The sequence below is a fragment of the Trichomycterus rosablanca genome, chromosome 17 (assembly GCF_030014385.1).
Source record: "Trichomycterus rosablanca isolate fTriRos1 chromosome 17, fTriRos1.hap1, whole genome shotgun sequence".
Lineage (NCBI taxonomy): Eukaryota > Metazoa > Chordata > Actinopteri > Siluriformes > Trichomycteridae > Trichomycterus > Trichomycterus rosablanca.
Window position 1 is genome coordinate 21,129,868 of NC_086004.1, and position 23,273 is coordinate 21,153,140.

The following is a 23,273-nucleotide window of genomic DNA, read 5'->3' on the forward strand; positions in this document are numbered from 1 at the left end:
CTATCACACCATCCCATGATTTTATGTGCTTTTTACCATCTGTCCATCTTTTTCTCTGCATGCTTTGTTAGCCCCCTTTCATGCTGTTCTTCAATGGTCAGGTCTCTCCCAGGACCACTACAGAGCAGGTATTATTTAGGTGGTGGATCATCCTCAGCACTACAGTGACAATGACATGGTGGTGGTGTGTTAGTGTGTGTTGTGCTGGTATGAGTGGATCAGACACAGCAGTGCTGCTGGAGTTTTTAAATACCGTGTCCACTCACTGTCCACTCTATTAGACACTCCTACCTAGTTGGTCCACCTCGTAGATGTAAAGTCAGAGACGATCGCTCATCTATTGCTGCTGTTTGAGTTGGTCATCTTTGAGACCTTCATCAGTGGTCACAGGACGCTGCCCACGGGGCGCTGTTGGCTGGATATTTTTGGTTGGTGGACTATTCTCAGTCCAACAGTGACATTGAGGTGTTTAAAAACTCCAGCAGCGCTGCTGTGTCTGATCCACTCATACCAGCACAACACACACTAACACACCACCACCATGTCAGTGTCACTGCAGTGCTCTGAATGATCCACCACCCAAATTATACCTGCTCTGTAGCGGTTCTGGTAGAGTCCTAACCATTGAAGAACAGCATAAAAGGGGGCTAACAAAGTATGCAGAGAAACAGATGGACTACAGTCAGTAATTGTAACCAAAGTGTATAAAACATGACGTTAAAATCCTAATAAGTAAATAAATAAACCAATATGCAAAGGATGTGGCTGAAATCCATTACTGCACAGTCCATTACAATACCCAGCTATTACTACCCACAATTCTTTTACTTACTTTTGTACAACCAGCTACTGCTGTCATGGCTAAAATGATGCGGACATGCCTGTATTCATACATCATCTTTCCCATTCTGTCATGCTTTTTATTTATTTAATTAATTAATTCCAGTCTGGCCTCAGATTTGTCCAGACACTTGCTATTTATGGTGTTACTGCAGACTGTTGTTCCCATAATGCAAATGTGCTCAGTGCGTGTGTGTGTGCACCTGTGTTTTTTTTAACCGATTTTTTTCCTCGTCCTTTGCTGGTTCTCCTGAGCAGTCCGGTCTTGTTTTATTATTCATCAGCTTGACATGGTAGCGAATCTCCCTGCAGCAAAAGGGGCCGAGGAGGACAACAGGAGACGGATAGTCACCCGAATCCAGACGCTTCTCCAATCCTCTTGTGGGTTGACGCCGCTGACAACGGAATTCATTTCCGAGGACCGGGGCATTCGTGTGTGTGTGTGTGTGTGAGTCTCGGCAGCCGCGCCCCCTTCGAATTAAGGAGATGCAAGAGCATTCGCTGTCTGTATCCAGTCGTCTGTGGGAGTAAAGCATGATGCTATGCTGCAGTAAAATATTTTACAGCAGGCAGGAGGACAACAGAGAACCGGCCTCTGTGGAACAGGAGGACGAGATTACTGCAGTACCCCCTCCACGTCTAATCTCTCATCTCTATCCTTCAATCAGGCCGGGGCATCCTTACCATCAGGTTCTCTGTGCTAACAGTATAAGCAAGCACTTTTCTGTTCTTCATCACCATGCATTAGGCAGGATCTTATAAACACTGCTCGCCCGAGACAATAGGTAGCTTTCCTTAGGGTCACGGGGTGTGATCGAAACTTGAAAGAGTGCAAGAGTTGTTGTTGTGGCCTGATATTCACTCCCATGAATGATCCGCTTTGTGGGAAGCTACAGCTCAGCCTACCTTAATAGTTGAATGTAAACCTAAAACGTCCAGCGATGGTGCAAGGCTCTGTCTCAAATATGAAAATACTAGTCCGTCTTTTGACCAGGGTCCACAGAATTGGTTGGGAGTCTTCCAAACTTACTTACCTGAGTCGTGTTTTTAGCTGCTTTAGACTTCGACATCTTGGACATTTTGACCAACCGATTGCTAACTGAATTGCCGTAGGATTACTAGGACCGCCTCAGGTACAAATAAACTAGTGAACGTAAGGCTTCTTGTTTCTACACTCACTGTTCATTTTATCAGCTCCAATTACCATATAGAAGCACTTTGTAGTTCTACAATTACTGACTGTAGTCCATCTATTTCTCTGCATGCTTTGTTAGCCCCCTTTCATCTTGTTCTACAATGGTCAGCACCCCCAAAGCAACAAGTCCAAAAGCCAGGGTCTGTCATGGTATGGGGCTGTGTCAGTGCCCTTGGCAAAGGTCATTTACATTTCTGTGATGGCAACATTAATGCAGAAAAGTACATTGAGATCTTAGAGCAACATGTGCTGCCTTCAAGACGTCATCTTTTCCAGGAACGTCCATGCATTTTTCAACAAGACAATGCAAAACCACATGCACACATTACAAAGGCATGGCTGTGGAAGAAGAGGGTACGGGTACTGGACTGGCCTGCCTGCAGTCCTGACCTGTCCCCAATAGAGAATGTGTGGAGAATCTTGAAAGGAAAAATGCGACGACGACCCCGTACTGTTGCACATCTTAAGACGTGTTTGCAGGAAGAATGAGACAAAACAAAAGCTGAAACACTAAATCACTTGGTCTCCTCAGTGCCAAAACGTCTTTTAAGTGTGGTGAAAAGGAATAGCAACATTACAAAGTGGTAAATGCTTTACTGTCTCAACTTTTTTTGGAATGTGTTGCAGGCCTGAAATGCAGGAATGGATGTTTATTAATAAATGAAATGAAGTTGAGCAGATAAAACATGAAATATCTCAGGTTCATCCTGTCTGCAATCAAATAAAAGTCAAAGTAAATGTAAGAAACAAAAAAACTTTGATTTGATCACCTTTTATTCCCCTCAGACAAAAGCCCAGAATGGACTCATGTTGTAAACTAACGTTAGCAATAGCCAGCAGGCTCGGGTTTTACATTCAGATGCGTTCTTTTGTTTCGGAGGCGAGAGATGATTGGGCGCTAACTGAGCAGCGCTAATTACAGTCCGCTGTGAGTTTTGAGCATCTTTGAGCTTGAAATGACCCTGGGCTGCTTGTAAAGTATTTATAGATGAGCCTGCCTGTACGCTGATAGCGAGAGGGATCTTGTTTGACTGGTATGTAGGTGGTGATATAATGAATATTTGGCTCTGTATCAGACGATGAACAACCGTGTACTGTAATGCTGGGCAAACATGATGAGTGGCAAGTGGAAAAACGTAGGTGGCAGCTCTTTTACTGAAGACGTTTCTTATTCAGATGCGGCCATAAGTATCAGCATAATTAAGTTCAGTTTTCCTCTTCCAGCATGTCCTCCAGTTCACAAGGGTTTGGAGAGATTGGTTTGGAGTGGTGTATACTCCAGTGACCTGTACAAAGCCCTGACCTCAACCCCACTGAGTTTACATTTTAATGAATTGGAATTTTAATTGGGAGCCAGGCTAGTGCCCGGCCTCACAAATGTTTCTTGGACAGAATGGGCACAAATTCCATCAGACACTCCTAAACCTTGTGAAAAGCCTTTTTAGAAGCATGGAGGCTGTTATGGCTAGTGGGAAACAGGAGTGAGGGGTATTAATGTGTATGTTTTTTTCCACCCCAATACTTACTCTCTTTTTCATTCTCTTTCCACCTCTCTTCTTTCCTCCTACTTCTCTCTCTCTCTCTCTCTCTCTCTCTCTCTCTCTCTCTCTCTCTCTCTCTCAATTTCAATTCAATTTAATTCAATTCAATGGTGCTTTATTGGCATAACAAATATTTACACTTGTATTGCCAAGGATTTGATGAAAAAAAAATTAAATGCTAAACAAAAGGTAAAATAAAAATAACAACAACATTTCTACTATCACTTACTATGACACTGAATAACAACAGTAATAAAATATACTACAAAGGCAACACACCTTTATCTGTCATCATAAATAATAATAATAGCAATAATATAATATAATAAACAGTATAATAATGTAATAATAATAATAACTGCAACAATAAGAGCAGTATAACAATGTAATAATTATAAAAAATAAAAGCAAACACAATAGCAGTATAACAATGTAATAATAATAATAAAGGCAATAATAATAACAGTATAAGAGTGTAATAATAATAATAAAAATAACTGCAACAATAATAACAGTATAACAATTTAATATTAATGTAATAGTAGTAGTATAACAATGTAATATTGATAATAATAATAAAAGCAATAATAATAACAGTATATCAGTGTTATTATAATAATATTAAAAGCAATAATAATAACAGTATAACAATGTAATACAAATAATAATAAAAGCAATAATAAAAACAGTATAACAATGTAGTAGTAATAATAATAATAACAATAATAAAAGCAATAATAATTACAGTATAACAATGTAATAATAATAAAAACAACAATAATGAAAGCAATAATAGCAGTTTAACAGTGTAATATTAATAATAATAAAAGCAATAATAATAACAGTGTAATAATACTAATATTGATAATAATGATAACAGCAGTAAAACAATGTAATAATAATAACAATGTAACAATGATAATAATAACAGCAGTAACACGATGTAATAATAATAATAGCAATAATGTGTAACAGTGTAATAATAATAATAATAATAGCAATAATAAAAACAGTGTAATAATGATAATAATAACAGCAGTAAAACAATGTAATAATAACAATAACAGTAAAATAATGTAATAATAATTGCAATAATAATAATAATAACAGTAAAATAATGTAATAATAATAATTGCAATAATAATAATAACAGTATAACAATGTAATAATAATAATAGCAGCAGTAATAACAATATAATAATAATAATAATAATAATTTTTATTATTATTATAACAATTTTAATTATAATAAAATAGATGAAACTGTCACTATGCACTGATGAATCTGTGTCTCTGATATCTGATGTGGTCACTCACTGTCTCTCAGACTCAGACTCAGGACTGGACATACAGTGCTGCCAGTGTGCTATAAGCTCCTTGTTCACCATTAAGATACGGCAGCTTCTCCTCATCAGGGAGGTTTTTTTTACTAATTTTGTTTGAATTTAGTTCTAATTTCAGTAAATGTTGTACAGTGAGTTAGGAAGTGCAGCTCTGTCACTGCTTCACTGCCCTGGCATTGTTGGAACCATCTCTCTCTCACTATTTCACCCCCCTCCCCTCCCCTCCCCTCAAGATTGGAGATTCACAGTAGCTTTATTGGCACGACTGTGATGAGAACAATATTGTCAAAGCATTATAACAATAACAACAAAGATTACAATAGAAGCAACATTCTCTCTCTCTCAACATCACACACACACACACACACCAGTGGGCGAGAAGGGGTGGGGGGGAAGTAATAAACTTCATTCCAGCCTAGGACAGGTGTCAGCGTGTCCTCTTTGTCAGCCATAAAAGTTAATTAAAGAAGAGGAATTTTTACTGTTCTCGTCCGCTTCGGTACGGACGCTCAGCTCCTGCTTTATAATAGCCTTTCACAGAGCAGATAACAGCAGAACAGGAGAGAGAGAGAGAGATGTGTGTGTTGTTGTTTCTCTATCAGTTGGTAATAGTGTGTTGTCTGTGTGTCCACTCCAACTCTAACATATAAGCAAGAAGCCACTGGTTTAATCTAGTGGGTGGTTGCATGTTGCTTTTGTTTAACCTTTGAAGGCAAAACGTGGACATCTTGCCTAAATGTTCTTCCAATTTACTGCTGATCTTATTCAGTACAGACTAGGGGTGTGCTATATCGTAACGTTCACGATAATACCGGTATAATTTTTAAAACGATACAAAAAATCCCATATCGTAATAATAGCGATATTCTGCGTTGTTTACGTAATGACGTCACACAGCTACGCAAAAGGCGTACGTTTGTTACGTGGGTCATTTGGGCACAGCAACGAGTATGGCGGAAAGCGGCTCTGCAGTGGAGGAGCTCGTTCCAAAAACTCCAAGTCCACCATAAATTCATCTTCGGCAACCCAAACCCCAACCACGGCTTTGCCGGCAACTTTTTTGCGGAAGTATTTCTGCACGCAGGTTCACACAGGGACGCAATTCAACAGCGTACCTCCACCAAACAGTGCAGGAATACTCTTAACATTAATGTCAACAACCAAAGCAGAAGTAATACTACTGCTGTATTTAGTAGTAATTGTGGCACGCTACGAGTAAAGGCGCCACCGGGCTCTGCGCGTTCCAGTGTTGCCAGATTGGGCGGTTATCTGCCAAATTGGGCGGATTTTGTTGGAAAACAATTTAATAGCAGTTAAATAACACTTCTATTAAAAGAAAATATTCCGTTTTAAAAAGCTCCAGCATTGAAGAAGGTTATTAAAAGTAAAGTCAATTTTCAATGCTGATTTGGCTTAATAGTGTTGGTCAGTCTGTATCATATTGTTGAAAGAAAATTAAAATTAGTTTTCCATGCATTTACACTGGCATGTTCTGGGGTTCAGTTGAGTGTCATCATTACACACAAGTTGGCAGCCAAATGATAAAGTATTGCAAAGGAATATCTTGTTTTTATATATATATTTTTTTTTTTTACTTGTCAGGGAAAATGAAGAGAAAAAAAGCTTATTATTAGTATGCGGGTCTTTGTGATGTAATTCTACATGGCACTCACTGCCAGTATAGGTAAATGAGTGAGTGACCACATAAAAAAAGGTATCAGTTTCTGTGCCACCCACAGTGTGTGCACACCCACCTGTGTGAGCAATGGTCTCAGTCTGGCCACCCCTATGGAAATTGTCTGACTCCGCCATTACATTGTACATTATTTTTACTGGAAAGATAAAAAATACAGAAAAGTGTGCGTAATTCTTACATACTTCTTACATTTTTCTACGAAGTGTTAACATATTAATTTTAAATAAAACCTGATCATAATTTTTTTTTGCAATAGTGTTTTCTCGAAATAAATAAAATATTTTGTTTTGTTATATCGCCAAAAATATCGTTATCGCAAAAATAACCTGAAATATCCTGATATTATTTTAGGGCCATATCGCCCACCCCTAGTACAGACTCCATTTTTTGTTTATCGAAGTGAGAGAACATTCTCACATGTTCAGCCACTTTCCACCCACTTGCCCCTGTTACTCTTGTATTGGTCATTACGTTGATTTAAACATGGAGTTGGTAGATTTGCTTGTGGCAACTCTCACTCACTCACTCACTCACTCACTGTCTTAACCTCTTATCCATTTAGGGACGTCTTTCTCAGCATGTTTTTGGCACATTCACACTTTGCATTCGCTAATTGCAGAAGAGCACATCGAAATCTCCGGTGTGTCTGCAGTCCACGTTTGTCGATTAGACTATACTGCTGTTTCTTCACCTGTTTGGGTTTAATTATCAGAAGCGGTGTTTACCAGACAGCTCGGATGGGGGGGGTCGAGGTGGTGCAGCACTAGAGGATGCATTAAGAAATGATATTTGGAGAGCGCAACAATGATGTGATGATAGTTTTTTTTTCTTTAGTAATTGCATGGTGATCACAGGGAGGCAGACGGAGGAGGTGAAAGCAATATGCTGTACATCAGCACTTTATCTTGAGAGTCTATAATACCCATGTGATCCTTTTTCTCTCCTCTTTGGTGCTCACACTCAAACTCAAAACTCAAAAGCAGCTTTATTGGCATGACAAATAAGGACATTCGTATTGCCAAAGCAAGTTACAGAGAAGTATTAAAAATAAAAATAAGAAAGAACAAAAATATACAGAACAGTTATATGTGCAAAAATATAAAATAGAATAAAATATTAATCAAAACAGTGCAAAATAATAATAAAAATTATAATATTTACAGTAAATGAGGTAGTAATAGTGATCAGTTTGTGTGTGTGGGGGGGGGGGGGGGCATGGTCACCCACTGTCCCTCACCTGTTGGCAGGTGTGTGTATAGAGTGCTGCTAGTGTGCAGCTCTCTCTGTGTTCCCCCAGTAGGTGGGGCAGTTTGTCGGGGTCTGGGAGGGAGGTAAAGTTGGGGATGACATTATTAAATTTAGGGAAGAATTGCTCACATAGTATTTCTCCCGCCCTCCTCCTCACTGTAGTTGTTCCACTGCACTACACACAGTGTCCCAACTGCATTTCCTCCCAGTTTACCGTAATCCAGTCATTTTCAAATCCTGATTGCAAATGCACTACAGCTTGCCTCATCTGCTTTTTTTCTGCCAGAGTTGGAGGCTCGTACAGAGCTATGCCTTCTGGGAATCATTCACCGCTTGTGAAGGTGCCTGAACCAGCCAACAGAGGTCGCATGCGATTCAAATGAGAAACCCAGTCAATTGTATTCCCTTAGGTACAACCGGTCTAGCTGGGCATTCAGCAAATACAGTTGGACACAGGAGGATGTCACTAGCAAAATGTCTCATGGAAAGCCCCCTTTCACCCTGGTCAGGACCACCACAGAGTAGGTATTATTTGGGTGGTGGATCATTCTCAGCACTGCAGTGACACTGACATGGTGGTGGTGTGTTAGTGTGTGTTGTGCTGGTATGATTGGATCAGACACAGCAGCACTGCTGGAGTTTTTAAATACCGTGTCCACTCTATTAGACACTCCTACCTAGTTGGTCCACCTTGTAGATGTAAAGTCAGAGACGATCACTCATCTATTGCTGCTGTTTGAGTTGGTCATCTTCTAGACCTTCATCATTGGTCACAGGACGCTGCCCACGGGGCGCTGTTGGCTGGAATGTTTTTGGTTGGTGGCATCCAAATCCTTTTTCCTGTATGAACTGCATTAGTTTTTTATGCTATTCTCAGTCCAGCAGTGACAGTGAGGTGTTTAAAAACTCCAGCAGCGCTGCTGTGTCTGATCCACTCATACCAGCACAACACACACTAACACACCACCACCATGTCAGTGTCACTGCAGTGCTGAGAATGACCCACCACCCAAATAATACCTGCTCTGTGGTGGTCCTGCGGGGGTCCTGACCATTGAAGAACAGCAAGAAAGCAGTCTAACAAAGCATGCAGAGAAACAGATGGACTACAGTCAGTAATTGTAGAACTACAAAGTGCTCCTATATGGTAAGTAGAGCTGATAAAATGGACAGTGAGTGTAGAAACAAGGAGGTGGTTTTAATGTTATGGCTGATCAGTGTAAATATAGGAAAGATATATAGTTTTAAGCGTTGAGGATGAACGGTCTGCTACATGCACCAACCAGAAGACTAGGGAGGAATTTGGCTAAATCTAAGAAACAAAAGAATGAACCATGTCATCCCAAAAGCTGACTAAAACTGAAGACGCAAGAGCTTTTAGTTGGACGGCAACCGAACCCAGCAAACCAGCTGCTCAGTCCACCAGAATGGTAAGAACGATTGCACGTGTATGCTTCTTCTTAGGTTTTACTTAACAAAAATAAAGAAAGACATGAATCAGTGGAGATGAATCGCTTAGCTTGGGATTACAGCGAGTCAATTTGTGCTACCTGCTAGGAGAGGAAGCGGACGATAAAAATTGACCGGTTACACAATTGGCTGTGTCTGAGGAAGGGAGGGTTGAATATGGGTTTCTTTTGATTGTCCTTGTAACAGAAAGACACGAATAAGAGGAGACGAATTGCTGAGTCAAATGACTCGAATCACAGTGCCGATATACAGCTTTTGTAGAAGCAGAGATAAAAGTGTTTCTCATTGACCTGTTACACAGCTGGCTGTGTCTGAGGAAGGGAGGGTCAAATATGGGTTTCTTGTCATTGTCCCTGCAACAGCAACTCTTGCTGTCTGGTTCAGCACGTTTTTCGGGCATAAAAGAAGCAGCTGGCACAATTTGTTATAGAAAAATGACTCAGATCATATACCAGATAGATCGCTCTCATAGAAGCAGAGAAAAAGTGTTATACAAACTCTAGAGAGTTCTCAAACTGTACTAGAATTTTGAAAAAGGGTGGTATGCAACACCGGCTGTCTACCTTACCGTCTGGGTCGTGTAAGATCAAAGACGCGGCTTCAGACTGATCTCTGGGATGGAGGCAGCTTTGGTAAATAAGTGCTGATGAGCGCCGCAAGTCCTGGGATTTGTAGTCCGCTTGGGACAACAGCGAGTCCATCTGCGGATTGAAAGCAGAATGATGATAATAATAATTGACCTGTTACACAGCTGGCTGTGTCTGAGGAAGGGAGGGTTGAAAATGGGTTTCTTTTTATTGTCCCTGCAACAGAAAGACACGAATAAGAGGAGACGAATCGATGAGTCAAATGACTCGAATCACAGTGCCGATATACAGCTCTTGTAGAAGCAGAGATAAAAGTGTTGCTCATTGACCTGTTACACAGCTGGCTGTGTCTGAGGAGGGGAGGATTGGATATGGGTTTCTCTTTATTGTCCCTGCAACAGAAAGACACGAATCGGAGGAGACGAATCGCTGAATCGATGAGTCAAATGACTCGGTTCGGATTGCAGTGCCGCTATACAGCTCTTGTAAAAGCAGAGATAAAAGTGTTGCTCATTGACCTGTTACACAGCTGGCTGTGTCTGAGGAAGGGAGGGTTGGATATGGGTTTGTTTTTATTGTCCCTGTAACAGAAAGACACAAATCGGAGGAGACGAATCACTGAATCGATGAGTCAGATGACTTGGTTCAGATTGCAGTGCCGCTATACAGCTTGTAGAAGCAGAGATAAAAGTGTTGCTCATTGACCTGTTACACAGCTGGCTGTGTCTGAGGAGGGGAGGGTTGGATATGGGTTTCTTTTTATTGTCCCTGTAACAGAAAGACACGAATCGGGGGAGATGAACCGCTGAATCGATGAGTCAAATGACTCGAATCACAGTGCCAATATACAGCTCTTGTAGAAGCAGAGATAAAAGTGTTGCTCATTGACCTGTTACACAGCTGGCTGTGTCTGAGGAAGGGAGGGTTGACTATGGGTTTCTTGTCAGTGTCCCTGCAACAGCGACTCTTGCTGTCTGGTTCAGCACGTTTTTCGGGAATAAAAGAAGCAGCTGGCAGCTCGATAGCGTCGGAGAGGGCACGTGCTTGTCTGCGGCCCATCTCGGCCAACGTGGAGCGGTGCGAGTAGGAAGGAGACGTGCATAATACTGCAGAATGTGCATTATTATTTAACAAAGCTTATTAGCACCCTAATCCACAATCTTCCTACATAGCAAGTCATCCTGCCCGCGTCACACACTCGCACCATCGGGCTTGTCTGATTATGTATGCATTAATATTTGATAAACAACACAGGAGTCAGCAGCTCGTAGCATTAGCGAGTAAGAATGGTAGGACTATGTTAACAGTGCTCACGCTGGCTCATTTATCTGCCGCTCCGTCCTGCCACTCTCCTGCCCACATTAAGGCATTCGTATTGCCTGTCTGTGATAGATAACAGCGTGGAAGGTCTCAAGCAGGGACGTAAAATGAAGAAGAAGAAAGAAGGAGACTCGGGAGAGAAATAGAGAGGGAGAAAAACAGGAGAGGTGTAACCTTTTGTTTGTCAGCGCCGGCTGAATGGAAGGAGGCCGAGGAGCGGTGATAAATGCTAATGTATGCGGCAAAGAGAGCTTTCGGTCACTGATTACCAGCGGTAGGACAACAGGCAGGCAAAGGGAAGGAGGGGGGCGGAGGAAGGGAAGTGGGGCGACCCGAGCAACCATCTCATTTCGGTTAACACAATGAATCATGCGGCGGCGGAAAGTGCTAGAATGTCTGGAAGATAATCAAGACCGAAACACCTCGCAAACGCGCACGGAGAAAGCAAATTTCAGCTACGCAGAATGACAACCCGAAGCCCGGTACCTACTTACTCGGTCATTTTGACCCATCAATCTGCGGATAAACAATAAATGTAGCTTTTTTTCCCGCAGATCTTTCCCCATTTTAAGCCAGGACTATAAATCTGTTGGTGTGTTGGAACCAATTTAACGCAGTGACTTGACAAACTAGGATTTTTCATGCCGTTAGTTTTCCCTGATTCAGCTACCTACACTTTTACTGCACGGTATAAATAATATACACGCCATAAATGTGCAGATAATAAATAAATACTCATCATAAATGTCTGCACAAGAGGAAAATTACTCTCAAAAAGCTACACATAGCAAAAATATTAGCTGCCACCAGCAACACGGCTGCCAACCGTGTTATAGACTGACCGTAAACTGTAGCATTAGCAATTAGTGCTTAGGTTTGTCAGTAGCAAAGAATTTTCTGCACTCGGGTAATAATTTAAATGAATTATTCAGTTATTAAACAGTAAGTATGTTTCCTGAAACTATGACAGAATTTGCTAGGTCAATAAATACATCAGCGAGTCTTTTACATGCTGTGGAGCAAATTTGGCCCCTAGGATTGTTTTATTTTGGCTACATTGGAGGGTTTTCGAGCATGAACTGCCTGTATAAGGTCTTGCCACAGCATCTCAGTGGTTGGGGAAGCAAGGGGGAGTGTAGACGTAGCCCTGCGATGGATAGATTGCCTAGGGCAGGTTATTCTTGCCCTACGTCCAGTGTTTTCCAGTGTTGCTGCCTACTACCTACCTAGGCAGCTGAGTAATTAGAGAGCGATTAGGGCGATCATGTCATTGCAGTTTTCTCTTACTAAACTATATATATATATATACAATTGAACATTTTCATTACCTTTGGATTGGAATCTGACTTTAAATGGTGGAATACCCTACGTAGTGCACTTCACAGTAACAGATAATGTAAATGGAACGCTCCTACAGAATTGGCACTAATGATTGAAAGACCGCTTTCTGAACCAATCAGACCTTCTGATTTCAATTTTTTACTAAGAAATGCTGTCATTTGCATTTATTCAGTTTGCGTCACACAGACAATTACTGACTGCAGTCCATCTGTTTCTCTGCATGTTTTGTTAGCCCCCTTTCATGCTGTTCTTCAATGGTCAGGACCACTAGTACAAAGTATTTATTTGGGTGGTGGATCATTCTCAGCACTGCAGTAACACCCACATGGTGGTGGTGTGTTAGTGTGTGTTGTGCTGGTATGAGTGGATAAGACACAGCAATGCTGCTAGTGTTTATAAACACCTCACTGTCACTGCTGGACTGAGAATAGTCCACCAACCAAAAATATCCAGCCAAAAGCGCCCTGTGGGCAGCATCCTGTGTCCACTAATGAAGGTCTAGAAGATGATCAACTCAAAGCAGCAATAGATGAGCGATCGTCTCTGAATTTACATCTACAAGGTGGACCAACTAGGTAGGAGTGTCTAATAGAGTGGACAGTGAGTGGACACGGTATTTAAAAACTCCAGCAGCGCTGCGGTGTCTGATCCACTCATACCAGCACAACACACACTAACACACCACCATGTAATTGTCACTGCATTGCTGAGAATGACCCACCACTTAAATAATACCTACTCTGTGGTGGTCCTGACCATTGAAGAACAGCATGAAAGGGGGCTAACAAAGCATGCAGAGAAACAGATGGACTACAGTCAGTAATTGTAGAACTTCAAAGTGCTTCTATATGGTAAGTGGAGCTGATAAAGTGGACAGTGAGTGTAGAAACAAGGAGGTGGTTTTAATGTTATGGCTGATCAGTGTATATCTTATTATGTAATTAAAAAAAGAAATGACCACAGAGGAGCCTCACGGTCGTATAAAATGGCCGACTGCAGCCACGGATTGCTCCACTGCTTTGCATCAGCTCTCTCCTCCACACGGCAGTGGCAGAAGATGGATCTCCCAGCCCCATGAATGAATTCATAAATGTATTTCCCCCAGATTTATTGCAGCCCGATCGCAAAATGATGAACAGACTGAAGACCCCTCGCCCCGCCGACCCCAGAGGGAGAAAGAAAAAGTGCGAGAGAGCTATGAAATGGGAAATAGTGACAGAGATAGAGAAGCACCCCCCCACACACACACACCACCACCACCACCACCCCACTCCCCCACCTGTGAGATAGAGCAGTAAAGTGCAGTCTGCCGGCAACACGCTCATTCCGCCAAGTCCTGCCACCAGGGAGCACTGGGCTGCAGCTCTAAACTTAATGAAGTTTGACTGAACTCATCAGCCTTTGAGTCGGGGTCCCCAAGACTAGGAAAGCAGATGCAAGCTGAAATTTCCTGGGAAAGAAAGAGCCTCACTTGTATTTTCTTTTCTCATAAACTCATATGTATTTGGAAGGGTGTAGTCTTGTGAGGCCAGGCGCCATTCTTTTAACTAGATTTTGTATTTGGGGTAAGTTCAAAAAAGCTAAATGTGAGCAGCGCTAAAATTGAGCATGGTTACACTCATAGTGGCTTTAAAAACCCACAAAACACCAAAAGAAGTCAAGCCATGATTGGACAGGTAGTTACTGGTTACACAAGATTCATCAGTTCAAGTTTTTAATGTCGAACATAATCATGGACAATTTTGTATCTCTAATTCACCTCACTTGCACGTCTTTGGACTGTGTTAGGAAGCCCTTTTGTTTTGGACACATGAGAAGAACCAATTGATTAGGGGAAAAAATTTAAGGTAAAAAAGGAAGAGGATAGCCAGCACCGAGATAGATGGATACAACTTAAGCAATTGGATGTTGATGCATGCTCAATAATCCAGGTACACAAATCCACAAAGTTGAATCAGTTCATAGTGAACTTAAGCAATTATGAAGAAGCCTGAGGACTTCCCATTATCCATATGGCCACCAGTAGTCAGAATTAACATGACAGCACTAAATAATAATGAATGATGCCATTTGAAGTGCACTAATTAGGCACACTATTTAGTAATGTAGTGTGTGATTTGGGATAATATCAATGAAGCTGTAATTATACCGATCAAGGCATAACATGACCACCTTCCTAATATTGTGCTGAAAGAGGCCACAGCCATCAGGGAATAGCGTTTCCATGAAAGGGTGTACATGGTCTTCAACATCGCTTAGGTAGGTGGTACGTGTCAAAGTAACATCCACATGGATGGCAGGACCCAAGGTTTCCCAGCAGAACTTTGCCCAAAGCATCACGCCGCCTCCGCCGGCTTGCCTTCTTCCCATAGTGCATCCTGGTGCCGTGTGTTCACCAGGTAAGCCACGTGATGTAAAAGAAAACGTGATTCATCAGACCAGGCCACCTTCTTCCATTGCTCCGTGGTCCAGTTCCGATGCTCACGTGCCCATTGTTGTCGCTTTCGGCGGTGGACGGGTCAGCATGGGCACCCTGACTGGTCTGCGGCTATGCAGCCTCATACGCAACAGACTGTGATGCACTGTGTATTCTGACACCTTTCTATCAGAACCAGCATTAACTTCTTCAGCAATTTGAGCTACAGTAGCTCGTCTGTTGGATCGGACCACACGGACCAGCCTTCGCTCCCCACGTGCATCAATGACCCTGTCTTCGGTTTACCACTGTCCCTTCCTTGGACCACTTTTGATAGATACTGACCACTGCAGACCGGGAACACCCCACAAGAGCTGCAGTTTTGGAGATGCTCTGACCCAGTCGTCTAGCCATCACAATTTGGCCCTTGTCAAACTCGCTCAAATCCTTACGCTTGCCCATTTTTCCTGCTTCTAACACCTAATATATCCCACCCACTAACAGGTGCCTTGATGAAGAGATAATCAGTGTTATTCACTACACCTGTCAGTGGTCATAATGTTATGCCTGCTCGGTGTATAAGGCATAGACTTTCTTTATCTTTAAACCCAAATCAGCCAACAGATTCCTCAGACTTCAGTAGTTCAATTCTTGTCAAGTCAAGCTTGCAGATGCTTACTTTTTAATCTTTAATTGTGTCCTATATCTCTGTCATTGTTTCCCAGTGTTTCTCTCACTCACCTCTCTTACATTTTCCATCTTTCAAGCCACGGGAGGAACTTGGCATGCATTTCACGTCGGAGTCAGAGTGTGTTGCCATGGTGGTTGCTAGAGATTTAGTCTGGAGTGACGCAAGAAATCCGAATATTAAAGGTGTCCTTCTGAGGATATGAGGCTTTTTCAAGCTGCTCCAACGGACAATGAAGAAATGCCTTACTGTTTTTTTTTTTTGTTCTACCTTTTATTATTACACCTGCCACTCCAGGAGCATTAGCAACACTTTTCAAAACACAAAAGGCAGCACATGTGAAGCTAAAGTCAGACAAATCAGAATTGGACCTGATATTTTTAACCTGTTTTACTAACAATGTTGGAATGTCTTAGCCACGTCTGGTTCTCTCTGGTTATGATATTATTTTATTGTTATTTTCCCAACATTAAGTTTACATTTACTTTTTCAGCATTTAGCAGACGCTTTTTATCCAAAGCGACTTACAGTACTGTGACAGTATACAGTCTAATCAATTGAGGGTTAAGGGTCTTGCTCAAGGGCCCAACAGTGGCAACCTGGCAGTGGTGAGGCTTGAACCAGCAACCTTCTGATTACTGAACCAGTACCTTAACCACTAGGCTACAACTGCCCTTCAAGTTGCACTGCTTACTGTGCACAAGTACATTTAAAATTAACTAGCTGAATGCAGAATAGTATTGAATAGCTCAGCATGGACTGAGGACATTGGACATTAGCATCTAAAAAATCTAGATCAAAACCTCAGATAATGCTGGGGCAGTTGTACCCTAGTGGTTAAGGTACTGGTCCAGTAATTAGAAGGTTGCCGGTTCAAGCCTCACCACTGCCAGGTTGCCACTGTTGGGGCCTTGAGCAAGGTCCTTAACCCTCAATTGCTTAGATTGTATACTGTCACAGTACTGTAAGTCGCTTTGGATAAAAGCGTCTGCTAAATGGTGGTACCAGATTTACTGGCCATTACTAGCATTCCTAAATGGTTACAAAGCAAACAGCTAATAAAGCTCGCTCTGATCAGCTGGGATAGCGCAGTGGGTAGCACAGACACCTCACAGCATGAAGGGCCTGTGTTCGATTCCCTAGTCAGCCAGTGTGGAGTCTGTCCACATGGGTTTCCTCCAGGTTTACTCCAGGTGTTCCGGTTTCTGATCCAAAGACATGAAGTCAGACCAACTGTAGCTACTAAACATTGGCTAGAGTGGGAGTGTGTGCACATGTGTGTGTGTCCTGTGATGGACTGGCAACCTGTCCAGGATGTTTCCTATCTTTCGCCCAATGAATCAGACCCACCGTGAGCCTTCACAGGATAATGAGGTGGTAAAACAGACAATGAGTGAATGAATTAATGCTTAAAGATGTGTGATCATCATCGTGTAGCTGAGTGTTGCTTTGAAAGAAATATATAAGAGAAGAAAAGCATTGACAGCGATGATATTACCTAACTGTTTTTCCATCGATGTTAACGTACGCCTGCAGACATGATGTACAGACGAGCTGGATTCATTAGGATTATTGAAGAAGTTCTTTACAGGCCAGAAATGAATGTTTATTGAATGAATGTTACTCATGCTTTGGAGGAATAGGATGCTTGTAATTCTGTCCTGACACACGCATTTAACACACTCGTATCTTGTAAGCAGGGAAGCCACCCCACTCTGTGATATCTGCCAAATACCCAGTTCTATCAAACATATACTGACTGAATGCCCTAAATACTTACATGAACAACAACCTATAGGAATACCTAAGACTATGAGAAACATTTTAACCAATCAAAATAGCCAATCCTCAACATGACAAGGGCTATAGGCTGTAAATACACTGATCAGCCATAACATCAAAACCACCTCCTTGTTTCTACACGCACTGTCCATTTTATCAGCTCCAATTACCATATTGGAGCACTTTGTAGTTCTACAATTACTGACTGTAGTCTGCATGCTTTGTTAGCCCCCTTTCATGCTGTTCTTCAATGTTCATGACCCCCACAGGACCACTACAGAGCAGGTATTACTTGGGTAGTAGATCATTCTCAGCACTGCAGTGACACTGACATGGTGGTGGTGTGTTAGTGTGTGTTGTGCTGGTATGAGTGGATAAACACCTCACTGTCACTGCTGGACTGAGAATAGTCCACCAACCAAAAACATCCAGCCAGTGGACAGCGTCGTGTGACCACTGATGATGGTCTAGAACAGCAGCAATAGATGAGCGATCGTCTTTGACTTTACATCTACAAAATGGACCAACTAGGTAGGAGTGTCTAATAGAGTGGACAGTGAGTGGACACGGTGTTTAAAACCAGCACAACACACACTAACACACCACCACCATGTCAGTGTCACTGCAGTGCTGAGAATGATCCACCACCCAAATAATACCTGCTCTGTAGTGGTCCTGTGAGAGACCTGACCATTGAAGAACAGCATGAAAAGGGGCTAACAAGGCATGTAGAGAAACAGATGGACTACAGTCAGTAATTGTAGAACTACAAAGTGCTCCTATATGGTAATTGGAGCTGATAAAATGGACAGTGAGTGTAGAAACAAGGAGGTGGTTTTAATGTTATGGCTGATCAGTGTATACAATGTTTTTTATTAATATAATATTGAACTACTATACAATTACCGTTAGCTCTCCCTTTAACAAATAAAACGACGTTAGCAGTCTCCCAGCTGCAGTACGAGCTGTACCGTCATACCGCCCAGCTCTAAGGCTGGTGCTTACAGGCACCTGGCATGAAAGAAACATATAACCTGTCATTTTTCATGCCAACCCACATACACATTCAGACTGTTTCTTTCTCTGTCCGTCCTTCTCTCCACATGGGTTGTTTTCGGGATGAAAACCTCTGTGCAGTTGCTGCGACGGGACGCGACCGTCCAGAAGCTCCAGCGAGACCTGCTTCATTCTCACCAGGCCCGCGATTGCCAGAGCGCTCAGGTAAAAACCCTCCTCTACAGCCAGCCTTCTTAATTACTCATTCTCTTACTATCTGATGCGAATAAGCCTCATTTGCATTCTCTCCTCCTCCTCCGGCGTCTGCGATTGCCTCCTACCGTGCGCGGCCGTATCGATTGTTTTCAGGCATAAATTAATGCGTGAGGGGGCATTCATATCCTGCAATTATGCGCCGAAGTGCAAGGGCAAGCATAAGCATCCGTTAAAGTGCGATATTATTCGCCGGGGTAAATAAGGTACCCGAAAATGATGAAAATGTGTCTTGATTACCTTAATGTAGTGTTTGCATTTCATCTAATGTGGGGGGATGTGCTCGTGTCCCTCTACGCCGATTCAAATGCGTTATTGATCAGTGAGCGGCTCGGGGGGGTTCCGATCGAAACGGCCGCGAACACTCGCATCGTTTTCACCGTTCACTTAAGTAAAATTTGCGTCATTTGGACCGATCTGAATGACTTTAATTTCTCACGTTTAGGTTCGCCACTGATGGTACATTTTTCTGCTCTTTCTGTGTTTGCTTTTCCAGTCGTTGTGTGCTAATGTCAAGATTTAAATGAAGTATTGATCAGTTCAGGAGGGGAGAATGGAGAGAGTGAGCGAGCAATTGTAAGCGAAAGAAAGAAAGAGCCAGGTTATCGGCTTGCATCACACACTGAAAGCCGGAGCGAAAGGACGAGCGGGGACTTTTTTTTTTTAGGATTAAACGTGAATAAAGATTCTTCGGGTCTTGAATCTGTTGGATACGTTTGAGCGCCATGATGAAGACGAGCGTGGGACTGAGAAGGCGCTTTTGCTGGGCTCGTCAACACAACGCAGTTTGGTGGAGTTGAATTCGTGGATTACTCCCGGGCCTATAATAATGCGGCTGATTAATTGATCTTGGGCTGGATTGTCTCCGGTCCCGTGTTTAGGATGAGAGCATTTTGGAGTGGAAAAAAAACAAAGCAGCATTTTAAAAGCAGAGGAATAACCTGCCGTCATGTTGGATCGGACTGGTACCAAGGATCTGGGATCCGTCTTCTTTCTCTCTTTCATCCTTCCTTCTGATGTGTTTACTCCTCCTCTCATTTCCGCCCTCCCTTTCTTTTTCTTGAGTGTGTTAATTACAAGATTATTTATTTATTTGTTTATTTATTTTGACACACTGGGCCTTGCTTTAACATGTCCCGTTTGCTGAAGTTGCCAACCATAAATATAAGTTCGGTTTCATGATTTTGTGTTGTGTTTACCATCTAATTATCGCAGTTTCGCTGCATTCAAACGCGTTCCAAAATTGCACTTTGCATCACGCAAACCGTGTCCGCAAACGGCTCGATTTTGCATTCACATAAAAAAAGGATTGATTTTTGCTTATTTATTCAGCCCGAATCAGACAGTCAGGGAGCTGTCAGGGGGAAATCGGGACGGAAAAAAAGGGAACGGTGGCTATACGTCGGGACCGGAGCCGTGGAAGGCTCGGAGAGACAAGGCTCTTTGTAGTGGATTGATTTTTCCCTTTCTCTGCGCCCTGCCTCCTCTCGCCGTTCGATAGCTGGACGTCCAGGAGCGGCGACTGTGGGAGCTGCAGAGAGATCTGCAGGAGAAACAGCAGGAGCTGCAAGGAGGGAACGCTCGACTTCGGCAGCTCCGCACTGAGCTCCAGAGCACAACCAGGCACGTCCAGGAGCTGCAGAGTCAGGTAGGAGGATCATTACCAGGCCCAGGCTGCTCAGGCCTTCTCTCTCTTTTTTTTTGTCCCCACTCGTCCATGTCCTCTCGGTTCTGTGGTGTTTATGTTCAGTTATATATGACAGTGGAGCTGTGGGGTTATATTGCTTTGATATTTCTCAGAATTGTGAGTAATTTGCACAGCACAGAATTGCACACATAATGTTTATAAACCGCACCTTTCGGGTTACCCCTTTTGCTTTTCTGTTCTTTGTTATATGTTCTATATTTTTATATTATTATACTATATTATTATATTTTTGCACTATATTGACGAGTGCTTGTGATTGTAAATTGCTGCTGTAACACTGCAATTTTCCGTAATGGATCAATTTATCAACCAATAAATCAATTGTATATGATTCCATAATTGGTGCTAAATGTTTCTTATTGTAAATATGATGGTAATTGGCTCGGTGTGAGGAAATCACATGACTTGTCCATCTTGGCCTAATACATGTTATATTTCCTTTAATGTAATGAAAGTACATTTCCTAATAAAGAGCACTGCTAGAGCAGCTCAGCTGGTTATAAGTCTTTACATTGTGTATATGAATATATAAGTGTATGTTTATAAGAAAATTACTGGTATGATAATATATATCATGTGAGTAGAAATAATGGGTCTGTCTGAAAACCTAGTGAGCTCTCTACATAGACGCATTTTACGTCATCCTACGTGCTCCTTAGGCGAAGTCTGTCTAGATTCCTAGGTACTTTAAAATGCTGCCTATTAAGGTGCCCTTATTTCAAAACAATAATGTGGCTGAATAACTAGGGAGAATCTGATGCTTCCTTAGCAGTGAAGGCAATCCCAGCAGTCAGTTCGACACAACTTTTCCAAATTCCTTCTGCCATATTACACTAGACCAGACCTGGGCATTGTGCGGCCCGCTAGCCATCCCCAACCGGCTCGCATGAGGTCAGTGGCAATTAAAAATCAGACGTAAATAAATGTACATCACACATGTAATATAACAGGATTGTTTTTATTTGGACGGGAGCGCTATTTCCGCAAGTTTGGATTTACGTGTGTGTGAGACGAGTGTATCCAGCTTCACCGTAATGTGTCGGCGAACAGAACTGAGTGCGACTGACAGAGACGATAGAGTTTTTAACAAGACATGAACATCAAAAGTCAGTCAGGTGTAAAGCTGTTTAAGGATCACAATTTAAATCTAGGGTTTTATATCGCCGGTACGGTACTAAACACAGAGAAATACAAGAACTTGAACGATGCACAGCGTCACATCTGAAGCTTTGCTAACTAAACTGCAAACCAACACGGACTTTTTATAAAGTTTTACACATCCAGGACCAGCACAGTTAAGATCAGCTTTGTGATCCAAATAGCAACAGCACTGTGTGTAAAGTTGCTGCACATTTTGTTCACATTTGTTTTCAAGAAAGTTGATTAAACAGTGAAATAATGTTGATGTTTTTACTCTGCTGATTGTAACATCGACTCTTAGCAGTAACAGCTAATCAGAACTGTTAAATTTGGGCAATAAAAAGAAATCTTATTAATACTGAGCAGAATGAAGTTCACCCTACTGGTCCGGCCCTTCACAACAGTAACAGTTTCTTATGTGGCCCCTTGGAAAATTTAATTGCCCACCCCTGCACTAGACCCTTCTTGTTCTTCTTGGTGAAGAGGGCGTGCATCATGGTCCAGCCATGAAGGCTTAGGTTGTTCAGTCATCTTCTTATGTTACTGACACATTTGTCCCAGCTTTCTTCAGGTCATCTTGTAAGTCTTTTGCAGTAATGCTGGGGATTTTCTTTGTGGTCCTTATGGACGAAATTTGGGCGTTTTTCTCACAATTAGGCAGGTTAGCTGCTGCGCGATAAGTTTGGAACTGCCAGACAATACTTCTAATACTTCTAACCCTAACCCTAGAATGTTCAACATCTTGGGAATCTTATATTGGATATATCCCATTGTTTGTTTGTTTTTGGTGCAATGAAATGATCTCTCAGTGGTTGCAGCACACCTCAAACGCTTGAATCTCTGGGTCGTGTTTATATAACACATCACAGCTGAAGCACATAAAGGTTTGTTATTGAGTTCCTAATTGTTAAATACAGACCAGCATCTGGCCACTCTAAAATACTACATTTATTTTCTTTATTTACTACATTCATTTGCTGTATAATTTAAAATCTGGCTGGGCAGAAAAGTTTAGATGTCTACACCGATCAACCATAACATTAAAACCACCTCCTTGTTTCTACACTGACTGTCCATTTTATCAGCCTCACTTACCATATAGGAGCACTTTGTTTGTAGTTCTACAATTACTGACTGTAGTCCATCTGTTTCTCTGCATGCTTTGTTAGCCCCCTTTCATGCTATTCTTCAATGGTCATGACTCTCCCAGTACCACTACAGAGCAGGTATTATTTGGGTGATGGGTCATTCTCAGCACTGCAGTGACACTGACATGGTGGTGGTGTGTTAGTGTGTGTTGTGCTGGTATGAGTGGATCAGACACATCAATGCTGCTGGAGTTTTTTAACACCTCACTGTCACTGCTGGACTGAGAATAGTCCACCAACCAAAAATATATCACAGCATCCTGTGACCACAGATGAAGGTCTAGAAGATGACCAACTCAAACATCAGCAATAGATGAGCGATCATCTCTGACTTTACATCTACAAGGTGGACCAAGTAGGTAGGAGTGTCTAATAGAGCGGACAGTGAGTGGACACGGTATTTAAAAACTCCAGCAGCACTGCTGTGTCTGATCCACTCATACCAGCACAACACACACTAACACACCACCACCATGTCAGTGTCACTGCAGTGCTGAGAATCATCCACCACCTAAATAATACCTGCTCTGTGGTGGTCTTG

At 42.1% G+C, this 23,273-nt stretch overlaps 1 protein-coding gene across 1 annotated transcript in view; it reads left to right on the forward strand.

The window, feature by feature from the left end:
• Positions 1 to 23,273, forward strand: part of LOC134331883 (polyamine-modulated factor 1-binding protein 1) — a 210,232-nt gene that overhangs the window by 96,740 nt on the left and 90,219 nt on the right. Inside the window, exons 8-9 of the mRNA XM_063013419.1 lie at positions 18,605 to 18,688; positions 20,238 to 20,384. Coding sequence (XP_062869489.1) covers positions 18,605 to 18,688; positions 20,238 to 20,384 — 231 coding nt within the window. The remainder of the gene's footprint in view (positions 1 to 18,604; positions 18,689 to 20,237; positions 20,385 to 23,273) is intronic.